This window comes from Polypterus senegalus, chromosome 1 (genome assembly GCF_016835505.1).
Source record: "Polypterus senegalus isolate Bchr_013 chromosome 1, ASM1683550v1, whole genome shotgun sequence".
In the NCBI taxonomy this organism is placed as follows: Eukaryota; Metazoa; Chordata; class Cladistia; order Polypteriformes; family Polypteridae; genus Polypterus; species Polypterus senegalus.
In genome coordinates, this window is record NC_053154.1 from 31,620,128 (window position 1) to 31,647,711 (window position 27,584).

The 27,584-nt window shown below is 37.2% G+C and overlaps 1 protein-coding gene across 1 annotated transcript in view; it reads left to right on the forward strand.

Moving 5' to 3' along the window:
- LOC120523878 (solute carrier family 12 member 3-like) overlaps positions 1 to 21,901 on the forward strand; it is a 36,190-nt gene extending 14,289 nt beyond the window's left edge. The window contains exons 11-27 of the mRNA XM_039745570.1: positions 328 to 485; positions 2,236 to 2,343; positions 3,599 to 3,722; positions 4,317 to 4,418; positions 4,539 to 4,694; positions 4,942 to 5,041; positions 6,055 to 6,166; positions 7,458 to 7,592; positions 8,457 to 8,563; positions 11,772 to 11,854; positions 11,978 to 12,058; positions 13,195 to 13,290; positions 14,044 to 14,155; positions 14,959 to 15,045; positions 17,014 to 17,149; positions 20,757 to 20,824; positions 21,522 to 21,901. Of these exons, the coding sequence (XP_039601504.1) occupies positions 328 to 485; positions 2,236 to 2,343; positions 3,599 to 3,722; positions 4,317 to 4,418; positions 4,539 to 4,694; positions 4,942 to 5,041; positions 6,055 to 6,166; positions 7,458 to 7,592; positions 8,457 to 8,563; positions 11,772 to 11,854; positions 11,978 to 12,058; positions 13,195 to 13,290; positions 14,044 to 14,155; positions 14,959 to 15,045; positions 17,014 to 17,149; positions 20,757 to 20,824; positions 21,522 to 21,663 (1,907 nt within the window). The 3' untranslated portion in view covers positions 21,664 to 21,901. The remainder of the gene's footprint in view (positions 1 to 327; positions 486 to 2,235; positions 2,344 to 3,598; positions 3,723 to 4,316; positions 4,419 to 4,538; positions 4,695 to 4,941; positions 5,042 to 6,054; positions 6,167 to 7,457; positions 7,593 to 8,456; positions 8,564 to 11,771; positions 11,855 to 11,977; positions 12,059 to 13,194; positions 13,291 to 14,043; positions 14,156 to 14,958; positions 15,046 to 17,013; positions 17,150 to 20,756; positions 20,825 to 21,521) is intronic.
- The last annotated feature ends 5,683 nt before the right edge of the window (positions 21,902 to 27,584 follow it).

Genomic DNA, 27,584 nt, shown 5'->3' on the forward strand with positions numbered 1-27,584 from the left:
TTGTATTTGTTACTGCCAGGTTAGATTTTTGGCTTGTAACAACCATGGACAAGTGGATATAGAAATAGATGAATGGATAGTTGAAATTACACTGGAGGTTTTTGCAATCTGATTGTCATCAATGGTAGCGCTGCTGCTTTGCAGTAAGGAGATTGAGGGTTCGCTTCCCAGGTCCTTCCTGCAATGGAGAGAGCTTTGAGTAGTGAGAAAAGTGCTATATAAATGTAAATAATTATTATTATCAATGAATGAAAGTGAGCAGATTGTCAAAGGCCTTGTGAATCTAGTCCACAATGCACTATTTAACCTCTGTCCTTCGTCTTCCAGGTTCTTGTGTATTGCGTGATGCCTCAGGAAATCTTAACAACACATTGCTATTCAACGACACAGAAGACTGTAGTGGGCCAGAATGTGTCTATGGATGGAATTTCACAGACTGCAGGGATGCTGGTGACTGTCAGTATGGACTATCCAACTACTATCAGGTAAAACAGTGTCATTAGAAAACAGGAATATTCCTCTAACAGTGATCTTTTGAATTAGTGCAGATATAGAGTTACATTTTAAAAAAAACATTAATTAGTAACTGTGACTAAAGAAAATAAGTATGTGAGGTGGTGTCATAATTCAGAATCTGTCATTGCTGACTTATGACTTGTGAGACCCCAGCTCAATGTATTATAACTCCTAAGCTCCTCTAGACTTTTCCAAAGACGTGGGTGTTAAAGTATTCATGGCTTAGAGAGAGTTTGTGAGTGCTGGCATGTGCATAAGTGTGCCCTGTGATGAAATACAGAAGTGATCCGCATCGATTCCTGTCTTGCTTTTGATGCTGATTGGGTAGGTTTCATCTTTCAGAGCCCTTATAATTAATAAAAAAGCTTTACGAAACTAATGGATGGATGAATAGGTGGATGCAGTCAAATAAATAGTTCAAAGCTCATGGTAGAGATAAACTGGGGTTTCAGCACTTTGGACATTGGGCCATCTTCAGTACCTTCAGCAACAAGTTTACATAACACTTTGTGTTGGTGTGGGTTTTCACCAGGAGCTCTGGTTTTTACCTTCCTATAAAGGGTAGATTCCTGTCACGTATCCTATATTGAATGCATAGGCTTTGGCTCACTGTGAGTCATTTTTTTCTTTATTAACAACACGAGACATGTGCAACTACATGCATGTGTAGAGTAGCTCTTTGTCTACAACACGGTTCTTTTCAAAATAGCCTCAACCAATGGCAAAACATTTGCACCAGCTTTGAACCCACTTTTTAAATCCATTTTGAAAAAAATCTCCAGGCTGTGCAAATCATGTCATCCACCCTGTTTAGGTTTTCCTCAGTGACTACTCTGGATGGCTTCCACTAAGTGGTTTGTGTTTGTTTCTCCTTCTATAAACATTTTTTTATTCATTTTTGCACATTACTTTCAGCAATTGGTCTGCTCATTGTTTCTGCTTCAAATCTATGGTTCAGCAACATCTAGAAACACAGAAATTATATCTGTGGTGTAAAAGTATCACATTTAGGTTAATAGATTTGGAGAAAATGGCAAATAGGCATTATTTTCAGTAAAAACCTCATAACAGTATTAATAATAATAATACTTCTATGAACAAATTGGTTGTGAACACCAATTATGCCATTGGAGCCAACCAATCAAACAACATTCTCTATGACAGAAGCAAGCGGTTATATCTGCTCATTGATGTAGCCTTTCTGGATGATTCAAATATCTCGGTCAAGGAGGCAGATAAACTAAGCAATTAAAAAGACCTTGAGATTGAGATTTCATACATTAGGAGCACAAAGCCTTGTGTGATTCTAGTAATAATCAGAGCATTAGGACTGCTTGACAGTCTCCAAAAATATCTTGAGGAACTTTCAGCAAATTGCCCTTGATGGAACTACACACATATTTCATAAAGTTCTGACCATCAAACATTACGACCTAAGGAACCTGTTGAATTCTTGGTAAAAAGCAACCAGTGCAAACTGAGATATAAAAAATAATAATAAATGTTGTTTCTGTATTGCACAACCGTGTCTTAGGTCAACGAGGTCTTAGAATTATACAATTAGGTCATAGGTTTTAGAGAATTATGAATTTTTATATAACAATAATAATTATAATGGCATGTTGATGGGAACATAGGGCAGACTATCTGAGCAACATTCCCACTTCAGTTACACTTCACCTTGGTTTTGAGTCTACTGATTGAATCTTTTCTTTTCAGGCAATGAGTATGGTTTCTGGATTTGGACCACTCATTACCGCAGGAATCTTTGCTGCCACATTGTCCTCCGCTCTTGCCTGCCTTGTCTCTGCACCCAAAGTCTTTCAGGTATTTCTATCAAATATTATACCTGCAAATATTAATGCTCTTTTAAAGTTTAAAATCCTTGGAAAAAGTCTAACGGTCATGTTTATTATTTGAAAATTCTTTGTAACTTATGAATATTAATGTGAAATTCTGAATTAATGTATATGATCGTTTTCATCAGAATAATTATTAATTATGATAAATCCTCATTGAAATATGTGTTGTTTGAAGATGTGCTCATGAAGTCCAGCTGAAATTCTACATCTAGTCCTTTTTTGTGTGTAGTTTGCATATTTATGTATGTTTATGTGTGGCAGGGAGTGTGTTGTGCCCTCCAGGCATTTCTGTTTTCCCCCTACACCCCCAAAGAGGTTTGTGTTAGTTTATTTGACAACTTTGAGTGGCGGTTCATGGGCTGCTTCCCATCTTGCACCCAATGATGAGGGCTAGACTCTGGGCTCCAAGACACTGAATTAGATCAGGAGAGGTGGACAATAATTGTATTTATGATTAAACTCAGTGATGCGGGCCCTGCATCGGTCTGTCGTGGTGAAAAAGGAGTTGAGCCATAAGGCAAAGCTCTCAATTTACCAGTCGAACTATGTTCCTACCCTCACCTATGGTCATGAGCTATGGATAGTGACCGAAAGAATGAGATCACGAATACAAGCGGCTGAGATGAGTTTCCTCCGCAGGGTGTCTGGGCTTTCCCTTAAAGATAGGGTGAGAAGCTCAGTCATGCGGGAGGGGCTCAGATTAGAGCCACTGCTTCTCCGCATCGAGAGGAGTCAGATGAGGTGGCTCAGGCAACTGATCAGGATGCCTCCTGGATGCCTTCCTGGTGAGGTGTTCCGGGCACGTCCAACCAGGAGGAGGCCCTAGGGAAGACCAAGGACATGCTGGAGGGACTATGTCTCCCGGCTGGCCTCGCGATTCCCCCAGAAGAGCTAGAAGAAGTGGCCGGCGAGAGGGAAGTCTGGGCATCTCTGTTCAAGCTGCTGCCCCCATGACCCGACCTCGGATAAGCAGAAGAGGATGGATGGATGGATGGATGATTAAACTTGTTGTTCTAATAAAACTTCCTATGTAGTTATTAGCACATACTGTGTGTTAATGTTTATTTAAATTAATAACATCATCATTTACATCCCTACTACTGAATGTTCAATATGCCAATGCATTTCACGTTTCCTTTTGACTTAAAATTACTTTGTATTTAACCATTTTTAATGTATGTAATTTGTAGTTCTTTATAATTTTTCTTTCTTCCCTTTAGTGTCTTTGCCATGACAGACTGTACCCCCTTATTGGATTCTTTGGTAAAGGATATGGGAAAAACAATGAGCCAATTCGAGGCTACCTCCTCACTTTTATTATTGCCATAGGCTTCATTCTGATTGGTAAGTTGAGCTTTTGGAGCCTTGTTTTCATTGATTCATGTAGATACTTACTGTATAATCAATGGAAATATCTATTTTTTTTGTTATTGTTACTTCAAAAATAGAAATAACTGGAAACTTAAATAAGATATAACCTTAGGGCACATAACCATTTACTTTGAACTGTTTTATACAAAAACAAAAAAAAAAACACTGTAAAATCCAAGTAAGAAGATGCAGGATGAGTATAGCAAAAAATAAAATAAAACGTAATCTACTCCTCTACACATGGCCAAATAGTAGGTGTGACCTGACAGCGTAGATGGCTGTTCAGGCACTACTTTTGACCTTACCATTCATTTTCTGCAGTTCTAGCTTTATTGCTTCTTTGCCTGTTGGAATACTACAATTAAGCCACACTTTTATGACACAAATCACTCGCCTTCAACCCTGGCCTGTCTGCCTTCTGAGGAGTTGAGCTCTAATCCAGATTTTGTCTCCAAAGTTTCACACACAACACATATGTTTTAATATTTTTTGTACTTTATACTATAGAAAGTAGTTGTTAAGCCATTTCAAGTTGCTCATTTTCTCAAAATGTTGCCTCTCTTTCAGCTGAGCTCAATGCCATTGCTCCAATTATTTCCAATTTTTTCTTATGCTCATATGCACTCATCAATTTCAGCTGCTTCCATGCCTCAATCACCAACTCTCCAGGTGAGCATTTCATTTTTAGCTCAAAGAACACATACTGTGTACTGCATTTCACTCATATTACATACTAATTACAAATCAGACTCTGTCACAATGAATTCAATTTCTTTTCTACCACCATAGGATGGAGGCCATCATTTAAGTACTACAGTCGCTGGACTGCTCTCTTTGGAGCCATTGTTTCCATTGTCATCATGTTCTTGCTTACGTGGTGGGCAGCTCTCATTGCTTTTGGCATTGTGGTCTTCCTTTTGGGTTATGTAACCTACAAGAAACCAGGTACTGCAATTTTCAGGTTTTACTCTTTAATAATTTGTTCTGTTATTAAGTTTACTTATTAGAATTTGTAATTTTGAAATTTAAAAATAATGAAGAGGTGGAGTTGCATTGTGAGGCTCCTAGTTTCATATTTACTCATAGTTTGAGTTTTTAGGTTTCCCCTCTGTTTGTGTGTATGGGTTTAATTTTGACAATTTTATTTTCTAATCTTCAAAATAACACAATTTCAAAATTCACTTTTTTTTAGAGGTAAACTGGGGATCATCAGTGCAAGCCAGTTCTTACAATATGGCTCTGTCCTATTCATTCTCACTTACAGCAGTGGAAGATCATGTGAAGAACTTTAGGTATGAATTAGAATAGCAGGAAAAATAGTCTGACTTTTATAAACTAAACTTATTCTTTTAAGAGTATTATGATATAATTGTGGAAAGCCAGTTGAATTGTAAAATTAAATTAACTCTGCAGCTTGATTTAGGGCAGCACTGTGGCGCAGTAGTAGTGCTGCTGCCTCGCAGTAAGGAGACTTGGGTTTTGCCCGTGTCTGCGTGGGTTTCCTCCGGGTGCTCCGGTTTCCTCCCACAGTCCAAAGACATGCAGGTTAGGTCGATTGGCAATCCTAAATTGTCCCTAGTGTGTGCTTGGTGTATAGGTGTGTGTGTGTGTGCCCTGCAGTGGTCTGGCGTCCTGCCCGGGGTTTGTTTCCTGCCTTGCACCATGTATTGGCTGGGATTGGCTCCAGCAAACCCCCGTGATCCTGTAGTTAGCATGTAGAGGATTGGATAATGGATGGATGGATCTTGATTTACATGACCATCTTAATACTAGTGTGTTGTACTGTGTTAGCCATTATGTACATCTTGCCTGAAGAAGTTGCCTTGAAAGCTTGCAGATTGTATTCTTTTTAGTTAGCCAATAAAATGTGTCATTTTGCTCGACTTCTCATGACCACCTTAATAAAAGGATAAGTGTCTGTGTGTCTGTCTGTGTTTCGGTCTGGCTGCTCTGTCTCTATCATTCTAAAAGATGGCACAACACAAACATTGCTTTTACAAATCCTATACCAAATGGCATATAACAGAGACATTTGTGTTGAATGGTACACTGCAAACATTAACACTGAGGTCTGCATCAATTAGATTTCAACCCATCTTAGACACGTAGCACAGTTAGTTTTTTAGTAAAATGTTAAGAAACTAACTAAATACAACTGATACAACATTTTTATCCTGCACAATGCATCTAGTTAATCTCATATTACATACTAATTACAAATCAGACTTTCTGTCTAATGTGGGTATATTTGCATTTGTAAAGCATGTGACAACATCTTGTGATCCACTCTGTTTTCTCCTCACAGACCTCAGTGTTTGGTGTTAACTGGCATTCCAGTGTGTCGCCCAGCCCTCGTCGACTTTGTGGGAACTTTCACCAAAAATATTAGTCTTATGATTTGTGGGAACATTGTTATGGTATGTCAACTGAATATTTTATGTTTTAGTTTTGCTATGATTTTTATTTCCAGAAATCAAATAGCCTGAACTAATAATTGTAAGTTCTTATTTGTTTAATTTCTTCATTATATTAACAAATTATGTAATTAAATGTAAACTTGATTGTAATAAAAAGCATTATTAGAATGCTGTTGGATGGGATGCTTGTGCTTTGAAATGAGGAAGTAGATCCGAGAACCCCATAATCAGCAGCCCAGTCACCACTGTGTCCCTGAAACAGCCAACACATTTCAATGACCAGCCAACCAGAACTTCTTTTCCAGCACCTGTCCTGTTCTTTGACCTTCGCTATACCAGCACAATCACCCCTAGGATTTCTAGAAGAAAACTGCTGTTCTATATTAATTCATTTTTACATTATTTTTGAAACTTTGCTTTTGTAGAATCTGTAGTAGTGCTACTGCCTTGCAGTAAGGAGACCAGGGTTCATGTCCTGGATCCTCCCCGAATGAAGTTTGTATGTTCTCCTTGTGTCTGCATGGGTTTACTCCGGGTGAACAGGTCTCATCCAACAGTCCAAAGATATACAGGTTAGGTAGATTGGTGATACTAAATTGGTCCTAATGTGTGGTTTGGGGTGTGTGTGTGTGTGTGTGTGTGTGTGTGTGTGTGTGTGTGTGTGTGTGTTCACGATGCAATGAACTGGTGCCTTGTCCTGGGTTTGTTCCTGCCTTGCACCCCATGCTAGCTGGGATAGCCTCCAGCACCCACCTAAGGACTAAGCAGAATTGAAAATGACTGACCTTTGTAGAATATGTTTACTATTCCTCAAAAACACAGTATCATTAAAAAATAATTCCTTTGTTCTTCTTTAGCAAATGGCGTACTATCTCAAACATAATAAGTTAAAGTGAATTAGCTTTTCCCGGTCTTTTACCTTTCATCCACCGTAGGCTCTTTTTATCTTTTTGTGCCTTTAATAACAGACCACATTGGAGGGCCCTCTTATACATCAGGATATATTATGACTATGTTCATGTAAACCTATATATTGTTTTTATTTTAAATTGGTGCACAGGCACTTAGGTGATTTTTTAGAATCACAGAATGAATTAGAAGTGAAAACTGAATTGCAGCTATGCAATGGAAAGTCCAGTGTTCCTGCTTCTAGGTCAACCTAATCATTTATCTGTACATGTATTTCTATCTAAATACAGTTAAAAAAAGATATACAATATATTGCTGGGAGACAGGTTTAAGTATTACATGTATATGCACACTAAAAGAACTTTTTATCTTTACTGTTTAGAATAAACAAGATAAAGAATTACTGGAGGAAAGAACAAGTAAACAGATCAAATGGCTGAATAAAAGGAAGATTCGTTCATTTTACACTTCGCTTATGGGAGAAAACCTGAGAGATGGTGTCAATAATCTCATGCAGGTACTAAATATATTTTGCGTTTTTCTTTCAGAACCATTTAAAAACGTGTTAATGCCATTGGTACATTTTCTACAAGGACCTTTAGAGAATCCATGTGATGCAATTCAGATGTTTTGAACTACTGACTGCAGTTTGACTACATACTGTATACAACATATATATGCATGTACATACAGTATAGTTTACATATATATGACTATGTTGTTTGTCTGCATGATCAATTTGAAGAAAGGTTTTTTTATGTGTACAAGTTTGAAGCAAATATTACTGGAATATTTTGTTATGGTAAATGCTATTGATTAAGGCAAAATGTAAAAAAATATTAAAGATCTCCAGAAATTGTTTTTAGCTAAATTTATATAATACATGCAAGTTTAAAGTGATTTGTAATTTGCCTCGATTTTTGGTGTTAAATAAATATTCAATATTGTATAACAGTGACCCCCGTGACCCTGTTGTTAGGATGTAGCGGGTTGGATAATGGATGGATTATATAACAGTAATGTCTAGTATTTAGTTAAAATAAGTCATCATAGATCTATAGTAGAGTGTTTAATACATTTTGTGATTGAATTATATTATATTTGCTCTTCCAGCATTAAACTTACTATATAATTGATTTTAAAGATTTGTGATCATTATGTGTCAATTGTTTTTCTCCTTTTCTTTTTACTCTCTTCTTAATGTGGTTTTATCTTAATTAACTGATTTAAACATTAAAAGGCACCCTTGGCCAAATATATTTTTTCCCTGATTTAATGGTAAAACATCATTAAATACCAATTTTTATACTTTCTATCTATGAATAGTACAGAGAAATATAACAATATAAACAATATTTTAACATTTATGTTGTTCTTCTAGGCAACAGGCTTAGGAAAGTTAAAGCCTAACACTCTTATTATGGGCTTCAAGGGAAACTGGCAGTCTGATCTCCCAGAGAACCTGGATAGCTATGTTGGGATAATAAAGTAAGTGTCCATTTGGGGTGCAGTTGAGGAGGGGGGGCTTATATCTTGTTGGAATTAAAAGAAAAGGGCAAATCCTAGCAAAAACATTACTCCTTGATGAAATCACACTAAACCTTTATCATGCTGTGTTTGTGCTAATAGACAATACAATAACATTCACACAAACAGTTAATCAAATTAAGGTTAAGGGTGCTCAACTAATAGATATTTAAAATAAGGCAAGGAAAAAGTAATAAGTAATGTTCTTTATCAGCCTTTTCTTAATGTATTTCGTAGAGAATATATTCACAGGCAAAACGCAATGCAAAATGACAGTACATTTACATAGTAATCACACTCTAATGAATGTTTATTAATTTAATTCAACAATCTTCCTTGAAGTATAATTATGTTATCTATACATTCCACATGGGTGGTATGATAGTTAAAGCTTCTGCTTTGTAAATTCATCATCTTGAGTTCACACACCATGCCTAGTTGTATTTGTGAATCATGAACCTTCACTTCATGTATAAATGCTGTTTTTTTTCCCACATTACTAAATAGATGTAAGTTGTGTGCAGTGATGACTCTAAATTGGCCCCAATGTGTAGGTCATGTAATCAACTGGTTTCCTGTCCAGAGCAGTCTCCAGCTTTGTGTTCAGTGCCATCAGGATGTGTTTGAACCCCGATGACTCTGAAATGAACCAAGCGAGTGTGAGAATTTGCAGATGTATGTACATTGGGGACACTGTAATCTTGGCTTAATTAACAGATAGTGAAAAAAAAATTGAAGTTCATTGAGTTGATAAATGACTAGACTATATAATGTACAAGAAAAAAGAATGTGCTAAATTCCTTTATAAGAAGGCCTAAGGTGTTAAACTTCCAGAAATTCTGAGGGGTGAACAGAACAGCAAGGTACAGGGCAATGACTGGTGGGGTGATTCTGAAAAATTAACTTCAGCTGATAATGCCCCAGTAATGGAAATACAGAAGTCCATCCATCCATTATCCAACCCGCTATATCCTAACTACAGGGTCACAGCATTCTGCTGGAGCCAATCCCAGCCAACACAGGGTGCAAGGCAGGAAACAAACCGTGGGCAGGGTGTCAGCCTACTGCAGGGCACACACACACACAGACACACCCCAAGCACAATTTAAGATCGCCAATGCACCTAACCTGCATGTCTTTGGACCGTGCGAGGAAACCGAAGCACCCAGAGGAAACCCACGCAGACATGGGGAGAACATGCAAACTCCATACAGGCGATGACCCGGGTCTCCTAACTGCAAGGCAGCAGCACTACCACTGTGCCACCGTGCCGTCAGAAATACAGAAATGGCTGCTTTAAATGTACAACCTTTAAGGCACTTTGGATTATAGACTTACGAAAAGTTTTATACAAAGAAAAATAATTTAAAGAAATAGATGCTTTTGTATATTGGGACTTTTTAGGCAATACATTTTTACATACAATTATTGACAGAATTACAGTTTAAAATATCATAAGGTATTAAAAAATTAAATTCAGCCTGAATTGCATGGTATTAGAATAATCCTAAATACATTCTCAGACCTACAGTATTCAATCCAGTTCAGAGTCACAAGAGTTGGGGTCTATTCCACAAGCATCATGGTCAAGACAGGTGCCAGTCCATCGCAGAACCCACCGACACACACACAATCACACTTGCTGTGAACTCTGGGTCAATGGAGAACTGCCAGCTTACTTATCCGAAATGCCTTTGGAGATTTAGAATGACCGCAGTGGGCTGGCACCCTGCCTCGGGTTTGCTTCCTGCCATGTGCCCTGTGTTGGCTGGGATTGGCTCCAGCAGACCCCCGTGACCATGTGTAGGATATAACGGGTTGGATAATGGATGGATGGATGGATTTAGAATGAAAATCCACAAAAATACAGCAACATCATACAAGCACCACATAAACAAGACATAGCAGCACTTAACTAATGTACTATTTTTGAAATATGTAGAATCAGAAAATAAGTGAGTGGTATGAAGTATTTGCATGGTTTGAATGGCTAGATATAAAGGAATCATACAATAAATAAAATGAGTATATAATTAGCATTTGTGTGGGTACGTGCATATCATTCACAACACAAACAAAAACAAGTACCAAAATGATCCAAGAAAAGTCATTGGCTACCTCAAAACGAAAGAAGACATTTTAAGGGCCATGACACTAATTCTAGAAGTGTCCAGGACTGTACTTTAAATTTTCATAAACATTACATCATTTTCTTGTTTGTGGAGACAAAAACTGCCTCAAATTAAACACATGAAAGTTGTGTGAATTGAATACTCTACATTGGCCCCAGTGTGTTTGTGTAGATCATGTAATTGACTGGTTTCCTGTCCAGAGCAGTCTTCATCTCTAATCAGTGCAACTGGATTCACATCTGGCAGCCAAGACTTCTGTAATATGCAGCTAACACCATTATCAAGTTCTTTAAATCATTTATTCACCCCACGTGCCATGTGAATGGGTGTAGGACAAGAATATATCCCCACAGAATGAATTATTGCCACTTTTGTTGCCCTCTAAAAGAATATATAGACCTTAAAACCATGACAGCAAAGTACATAGCTCTTCATAACAGAATCACTAAAATCTTTCACTGTGGGACGAGGATGTGGGATGAGTCATCTGACCTGATACATTTTTTCACAGCTTCTTGTATTCTCTCCACTACATTTTCTGAGACTGTGCATTCATAGGTGTAATAATTTTATGCACCATCATCCAAACATAGTGTCCCTCTCTGTAAAGTTCACAACAGACTACTCTTGATTAAATATGTGGCGCTAGCCTTGTATTAACATTTATGATCAAATGATCTTCCTTATTTTTCAAGTCAATGTAAATATATCACCTTTTTGTTTTCATCCATAGTTGTTTCCTAGCGTCATCTTTTCCATTTTTTTTTTCTTATGAAGCAGCAATACAGTTTGCAGTCATTGTCGCTGAAGCACCTGCTAAAAGTGCTCCAGAAATCAACACTCTTTTAATCTCACAAAGGACATGATTAACAGCTGAGTCAGTCCAGCATTTTTATACATGGTCTGAATTGTTGAACTATCTCGATGTACACGACAGTAAAGAAGCAGCCATTTTGATTCAGAATTTGTGTTTCTTATTCACCCTATCACAGTCACATCCATACATTTAGTTGTTAACTTATTTTTTATCTTGACAGTGATGCCTTTGATTTTAAATATGGAATTTGTCTGCTGAGAACAAGCAACGGGTTGGACATTTCTCACCGAATGCAAAGTTTTGGTAATATTCCCATTCTACTGTATAAACTTCCTTTGCCAAAAGTAAGGTTGATGTACAATACAGAATATTTTAATGCTTGCTTTTTGCTTATTTATTTTCCAATAATTTGATCTTTCCAACCAGATAATCCAGCTTTTGAGGAAATTAAAGAAGAAAATGATGAAGTGCAACATGAAATGTCGATCAACAAAGCAGTAGTGACAGGTGAGCTTTGTCATGTTTGTCTGCAAATTAACTTAAGGCATGTAGGCTACCAATTGGGCCTGGTTTATGAAAATATATTAAAGAAGGTCATTCAGGTGACTTAGTGGGTACTACAGTTTGCCATCATGATGTAAGAAACTTCATTAGTTGTTCCTTATGGATCTGAATGTGTGTTTGACAAAGTCTATTGCCTGAAATAAGAAACGATTTAAAACCAAGACAAGAATAAGCATCTGATGATATGGACAGGCACATACTGTACATGTTCATAGATGGAATCAATTTGGGTATATTGGAGGAAATCTGAGTACTGAATGAAAATCCTGAAGGCCTATTAGAGCTCGGGTTCCATCATATACTTGAAGCTGTCAGGACAGGTTCTAGTTCCCCACAATGATGAATGTTAAAATGGAAGCAGTTTCACAAAATAGATAGAAGGGTGGATAATAATAAACTAATTTTAATATAAACAACCACAAAAAGCTATAATACAAGCAAAGGGAAATGGGTTATAAATACAGGATCGGTGATGCTAACCAGAAGCAAGAAACTGCAGGGTGTTAAGTAGATAAAATATGTTCACCCTTTAACTAATGTTAAGGCAGTTTCATCAGATCTTAAAATGTTTTATGAAACCATATCTAAAGAACTGTGTTTAGCTTTGGTAAAGATTCTTCAAAAAATTAGACAGAGAAGAACAACTAAATTCATTCCTCTTTCATGGGCTTTGTGCTTCCTTTGAAAAAAGAAAGCTACATAGAAAGCTAAGCAACATCTTAAATGTTTTTTTTTTTAAAATCAGTGATTATATCGATCCTGTAAAATTCTTTCACTTAATATGTTGACTCGCTTACTTGAGGACACCCAGTAGATAATGAAGGGTGGAGCATTTAAGGTGGATTTCAGGAAGTACCTCATCACCAAAAAGTATAGGAATAAATATTGAGTCTTAAATATGATGTAAACCCATACAATACTTTTAAAATTCCTGAAACTGAAGCAGCAATACATTAATTATGAGTGAATCAAATACGTATGTTTGAACTGCAAAATGTAATAATATTTTACATTATTAAAAAATGTCCCAATTTGCCTAACATGCAAGCTCTGTGCTTTTGTTCATGCTTTGTATACAGAACCCGAAATTGTGATAGAAGAGCAATCCCAAACTATATTTAAATGCAAGCAAGGAAAGAAAACTATTGATGTCTACTGGATTTCAGATGATGGAGGTGAGTAACTTTAAATACTCTAAACTAATAAAAGTATTACTAACTTGTCGTGATGAGCAAAACAGGCAAGTTTCATTTCACATGCACTTTAATGAAACCTGACACTAAAAGTGTTTCACATATACAATTTCTGAACTGTGGGACACAAAATTAATTAGAGGGTTTTTTGAGATATTAAAGTATTTTCTATTTTGGTGGAAAACAAGAAATACTCCTTCCTAAATCCTTCTTCACCCTCACATGTTTACCTGTGTTCTTTATAGCATCTAAACTCTCAGACATTGATCAAAACAGTTCTATTTATATCTCTCATTTATAACACCCCGGAAAAATGCAGTGCAGTTTTTAAAAAATGTGAGCAGTGCGTTTCCAGACAAAGACACACAAAAATGCATTGTTGTGTACATTACTGTGTTTTTGCCGGAGGAAAAATTTTAGTACGTAGCGACTGTCTTCTCAAGTCCAGGATTTTTTTCCCCCACTACAGATTGTTATTTATATACTAAATAACAAGCTGACACACATGCAGAATTAATTTATGGACAGGAACTAAATGGCTTCTCGTATACGTGAAATTATTTTGTGATTTTGTTTTTTTTTACATTTTTGCAAAGGGAATTGTAGATTTTTGAAGTGAATTCGATTTCACATGAATTGTTTCACTCGTCACTACTACAATGTAACAAATGAATATTATGTGACATGCGAAATCATTTGTTTGACCTCCAGTGCGATTTCTGATCTTTATTTCAGGTCTTACTCTTCTAATTCCTTATCTGCTCAATCGAAAAAAGAAGTGGAGGCAGTGTAAGGTCAGGGTGTTCATTGTTGGGCACAAAGAAACAGAAGATGAAGACAAGAAAGAGTGAGTACTCTCATTTTTATATATGACTTGCGACTATATGACAAAATAATATAACTCCTCTGAGTTTTATCAATAATCTGAAATAGTTATGTTATTTTTCATACAACAAATTTGATTGGTCACAGTTTAAGTCATTTTTAATTTTTTAAAATTTTAAGTAATATTATAAAATCACTGCACTATAACTTAAAAAAGATTTCTCACCCCTTCAGACAGATAACTTGACTTACAATAAATTCACATTAAACTGAGTGCATTGATTAATTGTGAATCACTGTTTTTGTATTGATGCACATTCATATTAATATCAGAAAACACTTGATTTATTTATTTTATTTGGTGCCTTTTAATGTTTTAGATATAATGGTAAAACATCCAATTTAATTTTAAGTTTAAAGGCTTGAATTAAATGCACAGCATAGAAGATTTTATAATTTTGTCTTAATCGCCTCCATATGTTGAAAAATGTCGAGTAGTTAAAGTAAAATTACAATTCTAGAATTTGTTTATTAGGAGATGTTAGATGCACCGTGTAAAATAGCTTTCACAAAAAATAAAAATATTAAGAACACTTTTCTGCATTAAACTGTAATTTAGCTTCTCTATTGTTCCAGTTAAATATTTGAAACTGGATTTAATTCTAAATGATTTGGCAAAGCAGGTTCAGTTTACTTTCATTTGTAGCATAATTATCTTTAACTGGAAATACCCTTTGGAAATATAGAGACTTGCTGATGTGTGTGGCCTTTTTAAAACATGTTTTCTTTGCACTTCTTGAATTTATTCTTATTTCATTCTCACAGAATGCTGTCCCTGTTGAACCGGTTTCGACTAGATTTCCATGATGTCATTGTAATGACTGAGAGCGATGAAGCACCCCAACCTGAAAAGTAAGCATTTCAAAAACTTCTTTATAAGAAGCATTTTCATCCTTTTTGGGTCATGGTGACTGTGTTTATTGTTATGTACCAAATCCTAAACCTTTGCTTGGGCATCAAAAATTCATCAACATGGTTAAATTTAAGCCAAACTAGAGAAAAAGATTTTTTTAACAAGAGGACAAAGAAAAGCTCTACCAAATGTTCATGTGGATATGAAGGGGGCATTAAGGACTGCTAATATTTATTATTGTAGAGCCATAGCTAAAAGAAGATTTTATAAGACAAATTAAACAAAAGGGAGGGAGGGAGGATTATAGGATACTCCCAGGAATTTGAATGGATTCATCTTGGACAATATATAGCAGTAGCAGGGTCCTGTCAATGGGTGTTTACAATGACTTATAAAAAACACAGGCCTAAAATTATTTAAAAGCATTGTTTCCTGTAAATGAAAGCCATCGCTAAAAGGCAATCATTTCTCAAATGTTGCAGATCTGTCTGTGGGGAGTTCACACATTTTTCCTTTATCTGCGTGTTTTGTTTTTTTCCATAACTCCAAAGTGGGTTGATTGCACATTCCAAATTACCCTTGTGTGAATGTGGACATGAGTATTAATGAGACCTGCTATGGACTGTTGCCCTGTCTAGGGCTGTTTCTTGTTTCTTGCCTTGCATCCAAGGTTGTTAGAATAGGCTCTTGCCCTTGCTGCCCACTATTATATGTTATTCCATCCATCCATCCATTATCCAACCCACTATATCCTAACTACAGGGTCACGGGGGTCTGCTGAAGCCAATCCCAGCCAACACAGGGCACAAGGCAGGAAACAAACCCTGGGCAGGGTGCCAGCCCACCGCAGATATGTTATTCCCAAACGTCAAATTCACTTTATACATTGCTCCAAAGGTAGCGTCAGGGTTTTGTATAAAGGCCATGCCAAATATGTGCTGAATCTTAATTCTAGAAGTGACATAGGAGAAATACTCATTTGGTAGAGGGTATGTGGAATATCAGAAAGAAAACAGGAGGTGAGAATGTAAGATAGGAAATTATCTTTGACATATGCAGACACAGTGGGGCAAGCAGCCTTTTTTGTTCATTTTGGCTGCAGCTTTTCTTATTTCTTTCCCGGTTTCATCTCTCCCTATGTTTAAATGTATTAAGACAGATATTATTTATAATTTTAAAATCTCTTTCGTATGTTAATGTACAGTATATCTGACAGCCCAAAATTGTAAATCAGTGTGCTTGCACATTTTATTTTTAATTTCAAAGGACTATGAGAAGCTTATTATTTTTATTTATATTCATAGAATTACATTGTTTATTACCACTGGCGTGCTAGTCTTGAAAACCAAAAGCATAAACTTTAATGTGCTATGAAACAAAAGGTTCCTGATTATTTTGATTTGATTTAATTTATATGAATAGCAATAGCAATTTTCCATGCTAGTAATTTTACAATACTATTTTGTAGATTTGGTGATGCAGTGGTAGACTGTAATGGGTCTACTGTCTTAGATTTGGAATTTGCACATGGTTTTTATATGAGTAGAATTTACATGTCTTCCTCATGGGAACATGGGTTTTTCTCCAAGTAACATGATTTTCCTACACAATTGCAAAGACGTGCATCTTAATAAATTTTAGGTTGGCCCTGTGGGAGAGCTCATGAGTGGGTGCTGCAATGAAATGGTGTCCTGTCCAAGGTTCTTTCTTGTCTTAGGTCAGGGACTTCTAGGATGAGTTCTGACCTTCCATAACCTTGATTAGGTGGCTTTGAGAATTTTATGTCATTTTTTTGTAATTGCACCGACGTAATTCTACATATGGTTATTCTAGACTATGATGCTATAATGTATCTTCAGTGTAATGCATCATTTTCATTTTAGTAATACATATCTACTTTTTCTCTTTCTTTCTTTCTTTCTCTTTCTTTCTTTCTTTCTTTCTTTCTTTCTTTCTTTCTTTCTAAGCATGAAGAGATTTGAAGACAACATTGCTGCATTCAGGCTAAATGATGGATTGCAAGACAATGCTAGTGTCCGGGAACTTAAAAGAAACTGTCCCTGGAAAGTTTCAGACAGCGAGTTAGAGCAATATAAAGAGAAGGTATGCAGACACTTTAATGAAACAAAATTATTTTTGTTTGTTTGTTTTTTTCTTTTTTTGTGTAAAAAAGCTTGCTAAATTTTTGCTAGGGACTGTATTTTCCTTCCTTATTTAAAAATCATACTGCTAAGTTATTTTCATCTTTATAAATTTGTGCGAGTACATCCCAATCCAATCCAGCGGTGGTTGCCACCCTCTGTGAAAAATTCAGCTCCAGTTTCAGGTGACTCCTTAGGAAAAATAAAATGGGTTCCAAAAAATGAATAAATGAATGAATTAAAAATAATTTTCCTGAAACCACAAAGAGAAGAAAGCTGAGGAAATGAATAGAAGAATTTTAAGAAAATGGAGATTTGGATTTAAGCAAACAGGGATTAAGTTTTGACTTGACTCAAGTCTTTAACATTATGAAGGGAGTTAGTACTATTGCTCCTTGCTGTTACTTTAAAATAAATTGTTCAACAAGAATACAGGGACACCATTGTAAATGTATTAGGGGCAAATGATTGACAAATGTTAGAAGGTTTTTCAGCACACAAAGAACCACAGACGTATAAAATAAAAACAAATACAGTAGTGTGGTAGAGAGTAGGGCGCAGGGACATTTAAAACTTCACTTGATTTTATTGCGGGGTATCTGGGAGAATACTGTGTCTGACAAGCTGAATGGGCTGTTCCAATCATCTGATGTACTAGATAATTTGACATTCCTATAGAAAAACTTTGTTTTTAACAATATTTGTATGGCCAATTTTGTATTCATATTTGGTAAATCAAATGTCCTAAGTATTGTCTATGAGTGGTTCCTCTGAGAATTCCAGTGTTACATCTGTTTCCACTTTTGATTCTAAGATGGCCTTATTTTGGTATGTCTGTGGGCATGAGTGGGAAATAGATTGATCTAGTGCCATATTCTGGGTTGGTCTCCTCGGTACAACCATGTTGGAATAAGTGAGTTTGAGAATATTTAAAACCTTCTGCTGTTTTTTTTTTTTAATTGTTAACTTATGGAGAGAATATTACTTCTTCAATTTATGCTTTATATGCTAAATTTTCCCAGTTTGATTTCAAATTACCATGTCTGCCATGTAGAGTTTCGATTTTCTTGAGGTTCTTAAAGGCTATGTCACATTAGACAAATTTTCCAGGAATTTTCAATCTTACCCTTCATTTATGTAATCTTAGCCAATCAGAGGCAGTGCTCATATGAAGCCAACTAGTCTGGATCTGGTTACAAAAAAAATCAAATAGGTTTGATTTTTTCATTGGTTAGACAAGCAGACTCTTTTCACAAGCCTTTCAAAATAATTTTAGTAAAAAAAAATACTGTAAACAAATGGTTAATTCTATATACTAAAATGTACATAAATTAAATGGAAAAAATTTCAATATAATTAATTATAAATGAATCAAGTTGCAAACAGAATCTTCTTTGCCTTGCGAGGATGCGATATGACTCATGATCAAAATGGTGTCAGGATAATTTTTTTCTTTTTTTGTTTCATCTGAAACACTAAAAATGTAACACTGCCCTTCAATAACCACTTTCAGTTTGGCACAGTACAAGGGGCTGTATCTGATTTCAACTTTGTATATATGCTTTAGAATGCAGTCGACTTTGTGTATATGCTTTATAATGCAGTAGAATGTGGCGTGTTTAGCAGCTTTTGAAGGGGAGAAATCTGGGTAGATATGTGGTTATTTTCAAATCTCCTCTTTCAGTCTAAAAAGCACAAAAGCAAAAAAGTTTGATTTAAAAAACTCTCCAATTATTTTAGAGAAAAGTTCAAATATGAATTTCACTGGGTTTGGACTTTCACAGTTTTCAGGGAGACCTTTGATTCTGATGTTGTTCCTTCTATCTATCTTTCAGCGCAGCTAGTTTGTCAATGAGCATTTTACATTCTGATTTTGCAAGCTATTGCTTTTTTTTTCAGCTTCAGATATCGATTGTTCAACTATTTCATTACGAGTCATAAATGTTACTTTAACATCTTCAAGCTGAGCACCAAGTACTCTATAATTTTATTCTCAAACTTATTCATATTTTCCTGCATTTTGTCATCAATTCTTTTTATAATTTCTTTAAAGGTAGCAGTAAAGTGAGTACTTAAAATGTTTCTCCATGTCTTTTATATCCTGAACCTGTTTCTCAATTCTCTTATATCCTTCTTTAAATCACCCTTTATAGCATTTACGTCTCTTGTGTTTGGTAATTTTTACCTTCAGCTCGGATAGTTCGTTTCGGCCCTCCATAGGCAGAGTTGTAAGTCTAGCTGGAGTTGATGCTGCTGAGTCACAAGGTGTATTAGCTGTAGTTGACATCAGTGATAAAGAGACCATGCTCAGTTACAATAATCGTCCTAGAATCAAAGAATTCTCCTTGCCCACCTCACTCACAGTTTCGTTTTTACTTTCGCTCTTGGCTGGAGCTGATGCTGCAGTGTTAGGTCCAGACAGATCTGTTCCTTCGCCTGCGTGTTCCAGGTCATTCTCTAGCAGGCCATGCCATGAACTTGAGGCCGGTTTAGACTTTGAAGCTTTAGCTGTCTTTTCCTTTTCTTTCTAAGCCCTTTATTATCTGCTCATTCTTATATATACTGGTAAATACTGGGTTTAGTAAATACTGGATATCTTGAGATGAAACTAAAAAATAAGTAAAATAACACCGCTGCTAATGGAGCCATCCTATACATCAATCTCTTATGATAGATGAGATCAAAAACTGAACCAATAAGCCTTTAGCCAGCAGTAAAATGCATGGAATGTAGTTACGAGGAATAAGGAACACACATGCTTTGAACCTCACAAACAGAAGAGAAGCTTGTCTGTCTGATGTCCCATTTTTATGTACTAAGACAACATTAATAAAAGAAACAAGGGCTGTGAAGAAACTTGAACACACCACAGCTATTAATCCTTCATACAGCACTAGCCCAACGCAAGCTCCATTAGGCACTATGGGGACTCATGTAACAAGACCTTAACTTCACTTTGGACTTGTCTAAGGTGGCTTAATTGAGACACATTTCTCTTGATATTACATACTTAGTGCATGACCTTCATATTAATAAGTCTTTTTACCATGATGTCAATATACCACACTGCACAGAGATGACCAATCTACCGATGTTTTATAAGTGTTATGAAGACACTAAGAAGCATTTGTCCAGATCTTATAACATAAGAGTAAATGAGTAATAGCTGCGTATCTGCAGCACCTAAACTAGTGTTAGTGAAAAATAAATAAATTAAGGGCAGAGACTGCTGCTTAACTCACTACAGCTGTTAACCCTTCAGACATCCCCATACATGCTATTGGCTATCAGAAAAGTGTGTGAGCATGACACTGAAAGACTGGCACTCATTCAGTAAATATGACTATAATTTTCAGTTATGAGATCAGAGACTGTGACTGGCAAATCTGACATAGCCAATGATAAAAAGTCGTTTAATGAGACATCAGCTTTAATGGTCTCTATTTTTTATTGGAAACCAAAAACATAATTTTGTGCTCATTCTGACAGTTTTCTTAAGTAAAGTGTTTTTGTTGTTTTCTTTTACTGACCACATATATTTAAGCATTTAATTTTTTCTGTCTTTTCAGACAAAACGAAAAGTTCGTTTGAATGAAATTATTCAAGAGAACTCAAAGGATGCAGCTCTCATAGTTGTGTAAGTAAAGACAAAATGATTAAATCATGTTTTCATGTACCTTGGCTAGTTTTACTGCATTTCCATACAGTTGATGTACTGGTAGATACTCTACAAACTCCAGTTAAAATTAACTACCAATTCAACTTTAACTGAAAGTTATCAAAGAAAAAAAAAGATTGCAAGAGACTGCTTATTTTACAGTTTATTTATTTATTTTTGTTTTTTTATGGTCAAATTTCAAGCATTAGTGATCTAGAGTTAACAGATTATGTGTTCATTTTCTAAAATTATTAAACCTATTTCAAAGTTCCTTCATTTGAAATTAATTTTCTCTCACAAAGTTGCAGTGAAGGTAGTGTGGTAATCTAATAGTTGATGCTGCTCACTCAAATCCTAGCCCACTAATTGTAAGCAGTTTGCACTTTGTGCATGTGAGTTTTTCAAGTCTCAACAGTTTCCCCTCAAACTTAAGGTCGCTTATTGACATTAAACGGATTCAGCATGAGAAAGTATACACCATTATCAACTGGCACCAACTTGAGCCTAACCTTACAACCCACTTTTAAAGCATGCCTCTTCAAAATAAATGATTAAAAGATCACATTATGTACTATTGCTTATTTCACTATTTGATTTTTTCATATTGATTTCTATGTATAATTATATATTGATAACAGTATATATTTACGGTGTCTTGTTGTCTGTCCCACAACAGGAGCATGCCAGTGGTAAAGAAGGACTCGTGCTCAAGCTCTCTGTATATGGCCATGTTGGAGGCCTTGTCCTGCAACCTCACCTCTCCAGTGCTTCTCATTCGTGGCAATCAGCAGAGTGTACTGACATTTTATTGTCAGTAGAATGAACTACAAAAACAGGATGTTTCCTTCTCCTTTCGATGGTATACACCTGGGATATTTGTGCCAAAATCTATCCAATGAAAAAAAGCTCTTTACTATCTTTGGACTATATGCCCATAAAAGAGATGCTTTGGACTATATGCCCATAAAAGAGAAGCTATCTCTTTAGGTGCTGGGCTAGATACATTTGTGAATGACAGCTTTGACTTGCACTGTTTTTGAAGCTGTGATAGCAAAGACTGGGGAATTTTCATTCTCTCTGTCTTTTTTTTTTAATTATTCTAGTAATAATTTATCAAATGTGTTAAATCTTTTTCACTAATTTCTACAATGCATGTTTTTTACGTTTCTGTCATTGATGTTTTGTATGTATGATAAGTATATTGCAAAAGTAATGTAAATATTTAGTTAACTGTTCATTATTTGTTTTTAATTGTTTTACCACATATTATGAAATATGCTGCTATGAAGTCAGATCATATGTTTAACAAAAGTGAAAACAAGTCAACCTTGCTTACAACTCAGGGACTCCTTAAAATACAAAAAGTATTTTACGTTAACCAGTAAGAAGCCACTCAAAGTCAAGAGAGCCATGAAGCAGAGGAGGAACAATTGTTCTTATTTACCACCATAGAAATGTTAGGAGAGCTGGAAAAGAAAGGACAGAAGTCAATGCTCTCCCATCAGGTCATATCAGAAATCTTTTCAGAGAAAACCGCCACAAGAAAAGAACAGATTCAACTTTTTGTTTTGTGTGTATCTGTCAAATAAAGGCTGCCATAAGACAAGTATTCATATTGTTCATATTGTTTCCTGGATTAACTCTTACTTTAGGTAACTAATTTTTCTATTAATTTTAGAAACTATTTAAGTATGCATGCTTCTGCTGCTGATAGTGTCATAAAATGATAAAAATGACTTGTGGGGTTGTACAAATTCGTTTTTTATTTATTATTTGAATAAGATAACATTGCATATAATCAAGTCGAATTTATTCAACAAATGACTTCATAGTCAAAAGGGATCCACAATTCAGTTCATTCTTATACAGTGTCATGGGCATGAAGCATGGGCTGGTGTCCTGGATAGCATGGTTCAAGGTTCCTTATGTGGTCAGGAGGCTTGTATGATGGTAGGACAGAGGGAGACAAGCTTTATTTGACTATTTGCTCCCCTGACACAATAGGTGTCAAACTCCATTGGCTACAATACCTGCATGGATAACGTAGGGCAGGCTGGCAGTTGCAGTCCTGTGGGACAGACCTGTTGGGATCCTTGTGTTCTGTCAGGGGTAGCTGTAGTGGAATGCTGCCCCTATTTCAAGAGGCTACTGTTTGAACCAGAAGGGCTTCCCTCAGGAAATTCTTTGGTCCTGGAAGTACTCCCGAGTCCAAGATTAAAGAAGATGCTTCACCTGTCTTATGGAGCCAGCGTCAGGATGTAGAGGACCAAGCTTATCAGAGGAGTGGAATGAGATAAAAGAAACTGAATAACGCTATTTAGCAAGTGATAATGGTGAAATTCTGAAATTTGTCGTATAATTTACATTTATCTTGCTGTTTTTTTATCATCTCTTATTTTCTTTTTTTTTCTTTCCTCTGCTCTAGAAGGATATGTCCTTTACTATGACATACATTTTTTGCAGCTTTTTGATGCAGAGTAACCTAATGTTAATCTGACTGACTAACTAGCTGTAACACGTAGTATAATTAATGAGATTTCAGATAAATCTCGTACATTAAATCCGAGGGAACATGTCATGGTTTATACATCACACTTTATGTCCGACATCATGCAGAGTTGCATGTATTTTAAATCTAAAATGCAGCAATTTTCCTGTATATTCTGGTTAAATTGTGTCATACAGAAATAATAATAAAATAATAATACATTTTATTTATATAGTGCCTTTCCCATGCTCAAGGCACTTCACAGAATTTAAGAAAGAATGGCAGGGTATACAGTATATAGCATTGTACAAACCAGATAAATAAATAAAGAATATTAAGACAGTAAATTCAGAGAAAGCCTAACAGACAACATAATTGATGGTCTCGCACACACACACAGGTTACATGAGCATCTTGACAGAGAGGTAAACTGAGAGAAGGGTAATAAAGTCAAGTAGAGCTAAAAGCCTTCCTGAACAGATGAGTTTTGAGTTGTTTCTTAAAAGAATTCATGGAGTCAGCTGACCTGATTAATTTCGGTAGGTCATTCCCGATTCTGGGCGCTATACAGCTGAAGGCCCTGTCACCCATGTAGTGTAGATTAGTGTGGGGCACAACAAGATTGCCAGAATCAGAGGACCTTAGTGAGCGGGCAGGCACATAATGATGGAGAAGGTCACTGATGTAGGTTGGCGCAAGGTTATTTAAGGCTTTGTAAGTTATTAGTAGGATTTTATATTCAATTCTGTAGGACACAGGGAACCAGTGAAGTAGAAGCAAGATGGGTGTGATGTGCTCGCTGTTGCTGTATTCAAGTAAGGACTCTTGCAGCAGATTTTTGAATAAGATGGAGCTGTGATATAAGATTAGAAGGGGCACCTGTCAGTAGGGAATTTCAATAATCGATGTGGGATGAGATAAAAGCATGGACAAGTTCCTCGGCCTTAGAAAAGGAGAGGAAGTAGCAAACACAGGATACATTATGGAGGTGAAAGTAAGAAAGTTTCTTAATGTGATTTATGTGGGCGGAATAAGAAAGGGAGGAATCAAAAATGACACCAAGATTCTTTGCAGTAGAGGCAGGTCTGATGAGATCACCGCCAAGATGGACTGGGAAGGAGCTAATTTTATTAAGTTGCACTTTAGTCCAAAAATAGGGACATAGTGTTCATCTGTGCCCTCCAAACTATTTCCTCATTTTAATAACATGATGGCTGCCCAGTAATCCACGTTGAATTTCTACTGAATTTCATCTGGCACCAGATTCAAACTGCCAAGAAAGAACGGAGAGACCTTTGTGTTGTCTTTTAGACCTTGCCAATGCTTTTGGGTCAGTCCCTCATGAGATCTTGTGGATGGCCTTCAACTATTTCAGTGTACCAAACCACATCACAGGGCTGGTAAAGGGCTACTTTCAGGGTCTACAGTTTTGTGTAACAGCTGAGAACAACACCATCGACTGGCAGCACCTGGAAATTGGAGTTATGGCAAGCTGTACGATTTCCCCTTTGGCATTTATCATGGCAATGGAGATGGTCATGCGGGCATCTCGTTGGGTAGTGGGAAGTGAGAGACTCAAGAGTGGCCTCCGTCTTCCTCCCATTAGAGCCTATATGGACGACATGACCATCATTACAACAACAAAATCATGTACTAGGCAATTGCTACAGAAGCTCCAGGAAAACATCCAATGGGCAAGAATGGAGTTTAAGCCAAGCAAATCTCGCAGCATCTCCATCATAAAAGGAAAACTGACAGCTGAGCTGTTCTATATCAGTGGAGAACCAAACCCAACAGTCTTAGAGAAGCCCATCAAGAGCCTTGGGCAGTGGTATAATGCAGACCTCAATGACACCTGGCAACTTGAACAACTACGGCATGACATGGCTAATGACCTCAGGCAGATTAACAGCACTGCACTCCCAGGGAAATTGAAGCTCTGGTGCTTCCAATTTGGGTTGTTACCCAGACTACTTTGGCCGTTGACCATGTACGAGGTCTCACTTAATCATGCCAATCGACTGGAGAGGCTAGTGAGCTCTTACGTGAGGAAGTGGCTTGGACTTCCGAAATGCCTCAGCAGCGTTAGGATACTGTCACTGCCCATTCCTAGCCTGGTTGAGGAGTTCAAATGTGCAAAAGTGAGGTTGGAGATGTCACTCATGGACTCCCGGGATGTCAATTTAGGCGCTGCTCCCACCCTAGCAGCAAGGAGGAAGTGGACCTCAGCCACAGCTGTACTACAGGCCAAATTTGCTCTTCTCCATCGTGACGTGGTGGGTCACGTCCAACAGGGCAGAGGAGGCTTTGGTCTTGAAGCGGTAACACCTCTCTGGCCACAGGCATCTGCAACCGAATGTCGAAACATGGTGGTGGAGGAGGTGCGTCGACAGGAGGAAGCAGCCAGACATGCTAGAGCTGTAGCGTTGGCCAAGCAGGGCCACTGGATGAAATAGGAGTGTGTTGAAAAGAGGAATCTCACATGGAGTGAAATCTGGGAAATGGAGCCCAACAGGCTGAGCTTCATCATCCGAGCCACATATGATGTGCTGCCTTCCCCCATAAATGTGCAGCTGTGGTTTGGAAAGGACCCATCTTGCCCCCTGTGTACAGTCCCAGCAACACTCAAGCACATCCTGGTTGGTTGTAGGACTAGCCTTACTCAAGGTAGATACACATGGAGACACAACCAGGTCCTCAGGTGTCTAGCTGAAAAAGTTGAGTGCGAGGGAATCCATCAATGCCCAACCTTTCACGAACCAGGAGGAGCACCAGTATCCATCAGCATTTGTCCGGGAGGGGGACAAGCTGAGGACTAGCCCTTCAACCCCAGATCTGGGACCGCTGAAGGTTGCCAGGGATTGGCGGATGCAAGTTGACTTGGATCAGAGGCTCATCTTCCCCACAGAGATCGTATCAACTACTCTACGACCAGACCTCATCCTTTGGTCTAACTCCCGAAAACTTGCTTACGTCATGGAGCTGACGGTACCATGGGAGGATGCAATTGAGGAAGCATTTGAACGTAAGAAGCTGCGGTATGCCAACTTGGCAGCTGAGGCAGAGGACAGATGCTGGAAGGTCAAGGTGTGCCCAGTGGAGGTGGGGTGTAGGGGCTTTGTTGCCAGTACAACAACGAAACTACTTAGAGAGGTTGGAGTCAGGGGACAGGCCCAATGACAGGCTATCAGAGAATTGGCTAACACTGCTGAGAGGACCAGTCACTGGCTATGGCTGAAGAGGGCTGACATCACTTTGGCATCTAAGGCGATCAGCTAACAGCGAGACACACGTCCAGACTTGATCAACCTGTGGTGGGCCTGCCTCAACAGAGGGTGTCTTGTGATAAAAAGCCAAAGCACCCTGTGAAGTTGAGGCACACAACTGATGATGTGTCCTGCTGGTAAAGCTTCCTGGCTGCCTTTCCTCATAGCAGCCATCCCTCAAGACTTTCCCCATTAGAAGCGATGCAAATATCAGGGATTGTAACATCTAGTCCTTTCATTGAATCTACAGGTTCAATAGTCTTTCCAAGAAAGCTTAATGCACAGTAAAATAGTTTGACTGAGCCCTCAGTGCCTTTATACATCCAGCAAAAGGAAAGCAGAGGTGCCAGCATTTATACACAGCCAGTGCTTACCCAGCCCCCTGAAGCCAAGAAGAGCTCCTATTGAGCCACTAGGTTGATTCTTTGTGTCACATAAGACAAGAAGCCAAGGCCTAAGCTGGAGGAGCATTTGTGAACTTGCATAATGAACATTGCTTTCAAAGTAGATTGTGGATTCCTTCTCTATTACTTTCTCTGGAAGTAAAGGCACCAATTAGTAGTACACAGCTTGTGCAGGATGACCTCAGCTTTGAAGGAGAATGAAATGAGAAAATGTCACAGAATGTTTGAAATTCAAGCAGGAATTGCAATCTGAAAGACTAATTAAATAAACAAAGCTCAAAACGTGAAGCCAGTATCTCTGCCAAATATCACAGTTCTAAGTTATAAACTAAAAAACGGTACACATAACCTGAGTCAAAAAATACACATGGTAATCTGTAGTAAGAGGGGAGAAAAGTTTCTATACCAAATACACTCAAAACTAAAAATAAGAATTGATGGTATTTTGTTTAAGAATCCAATTTTGTCCAGTGCTGATACTGGCCTTTAAACCGATGCAGTCTCGACATCACATATTGTATACTACTGGTTCTCTAACCTATTAATGGCATAGTAATTTTTACTAAAACTATCCTAAAAGT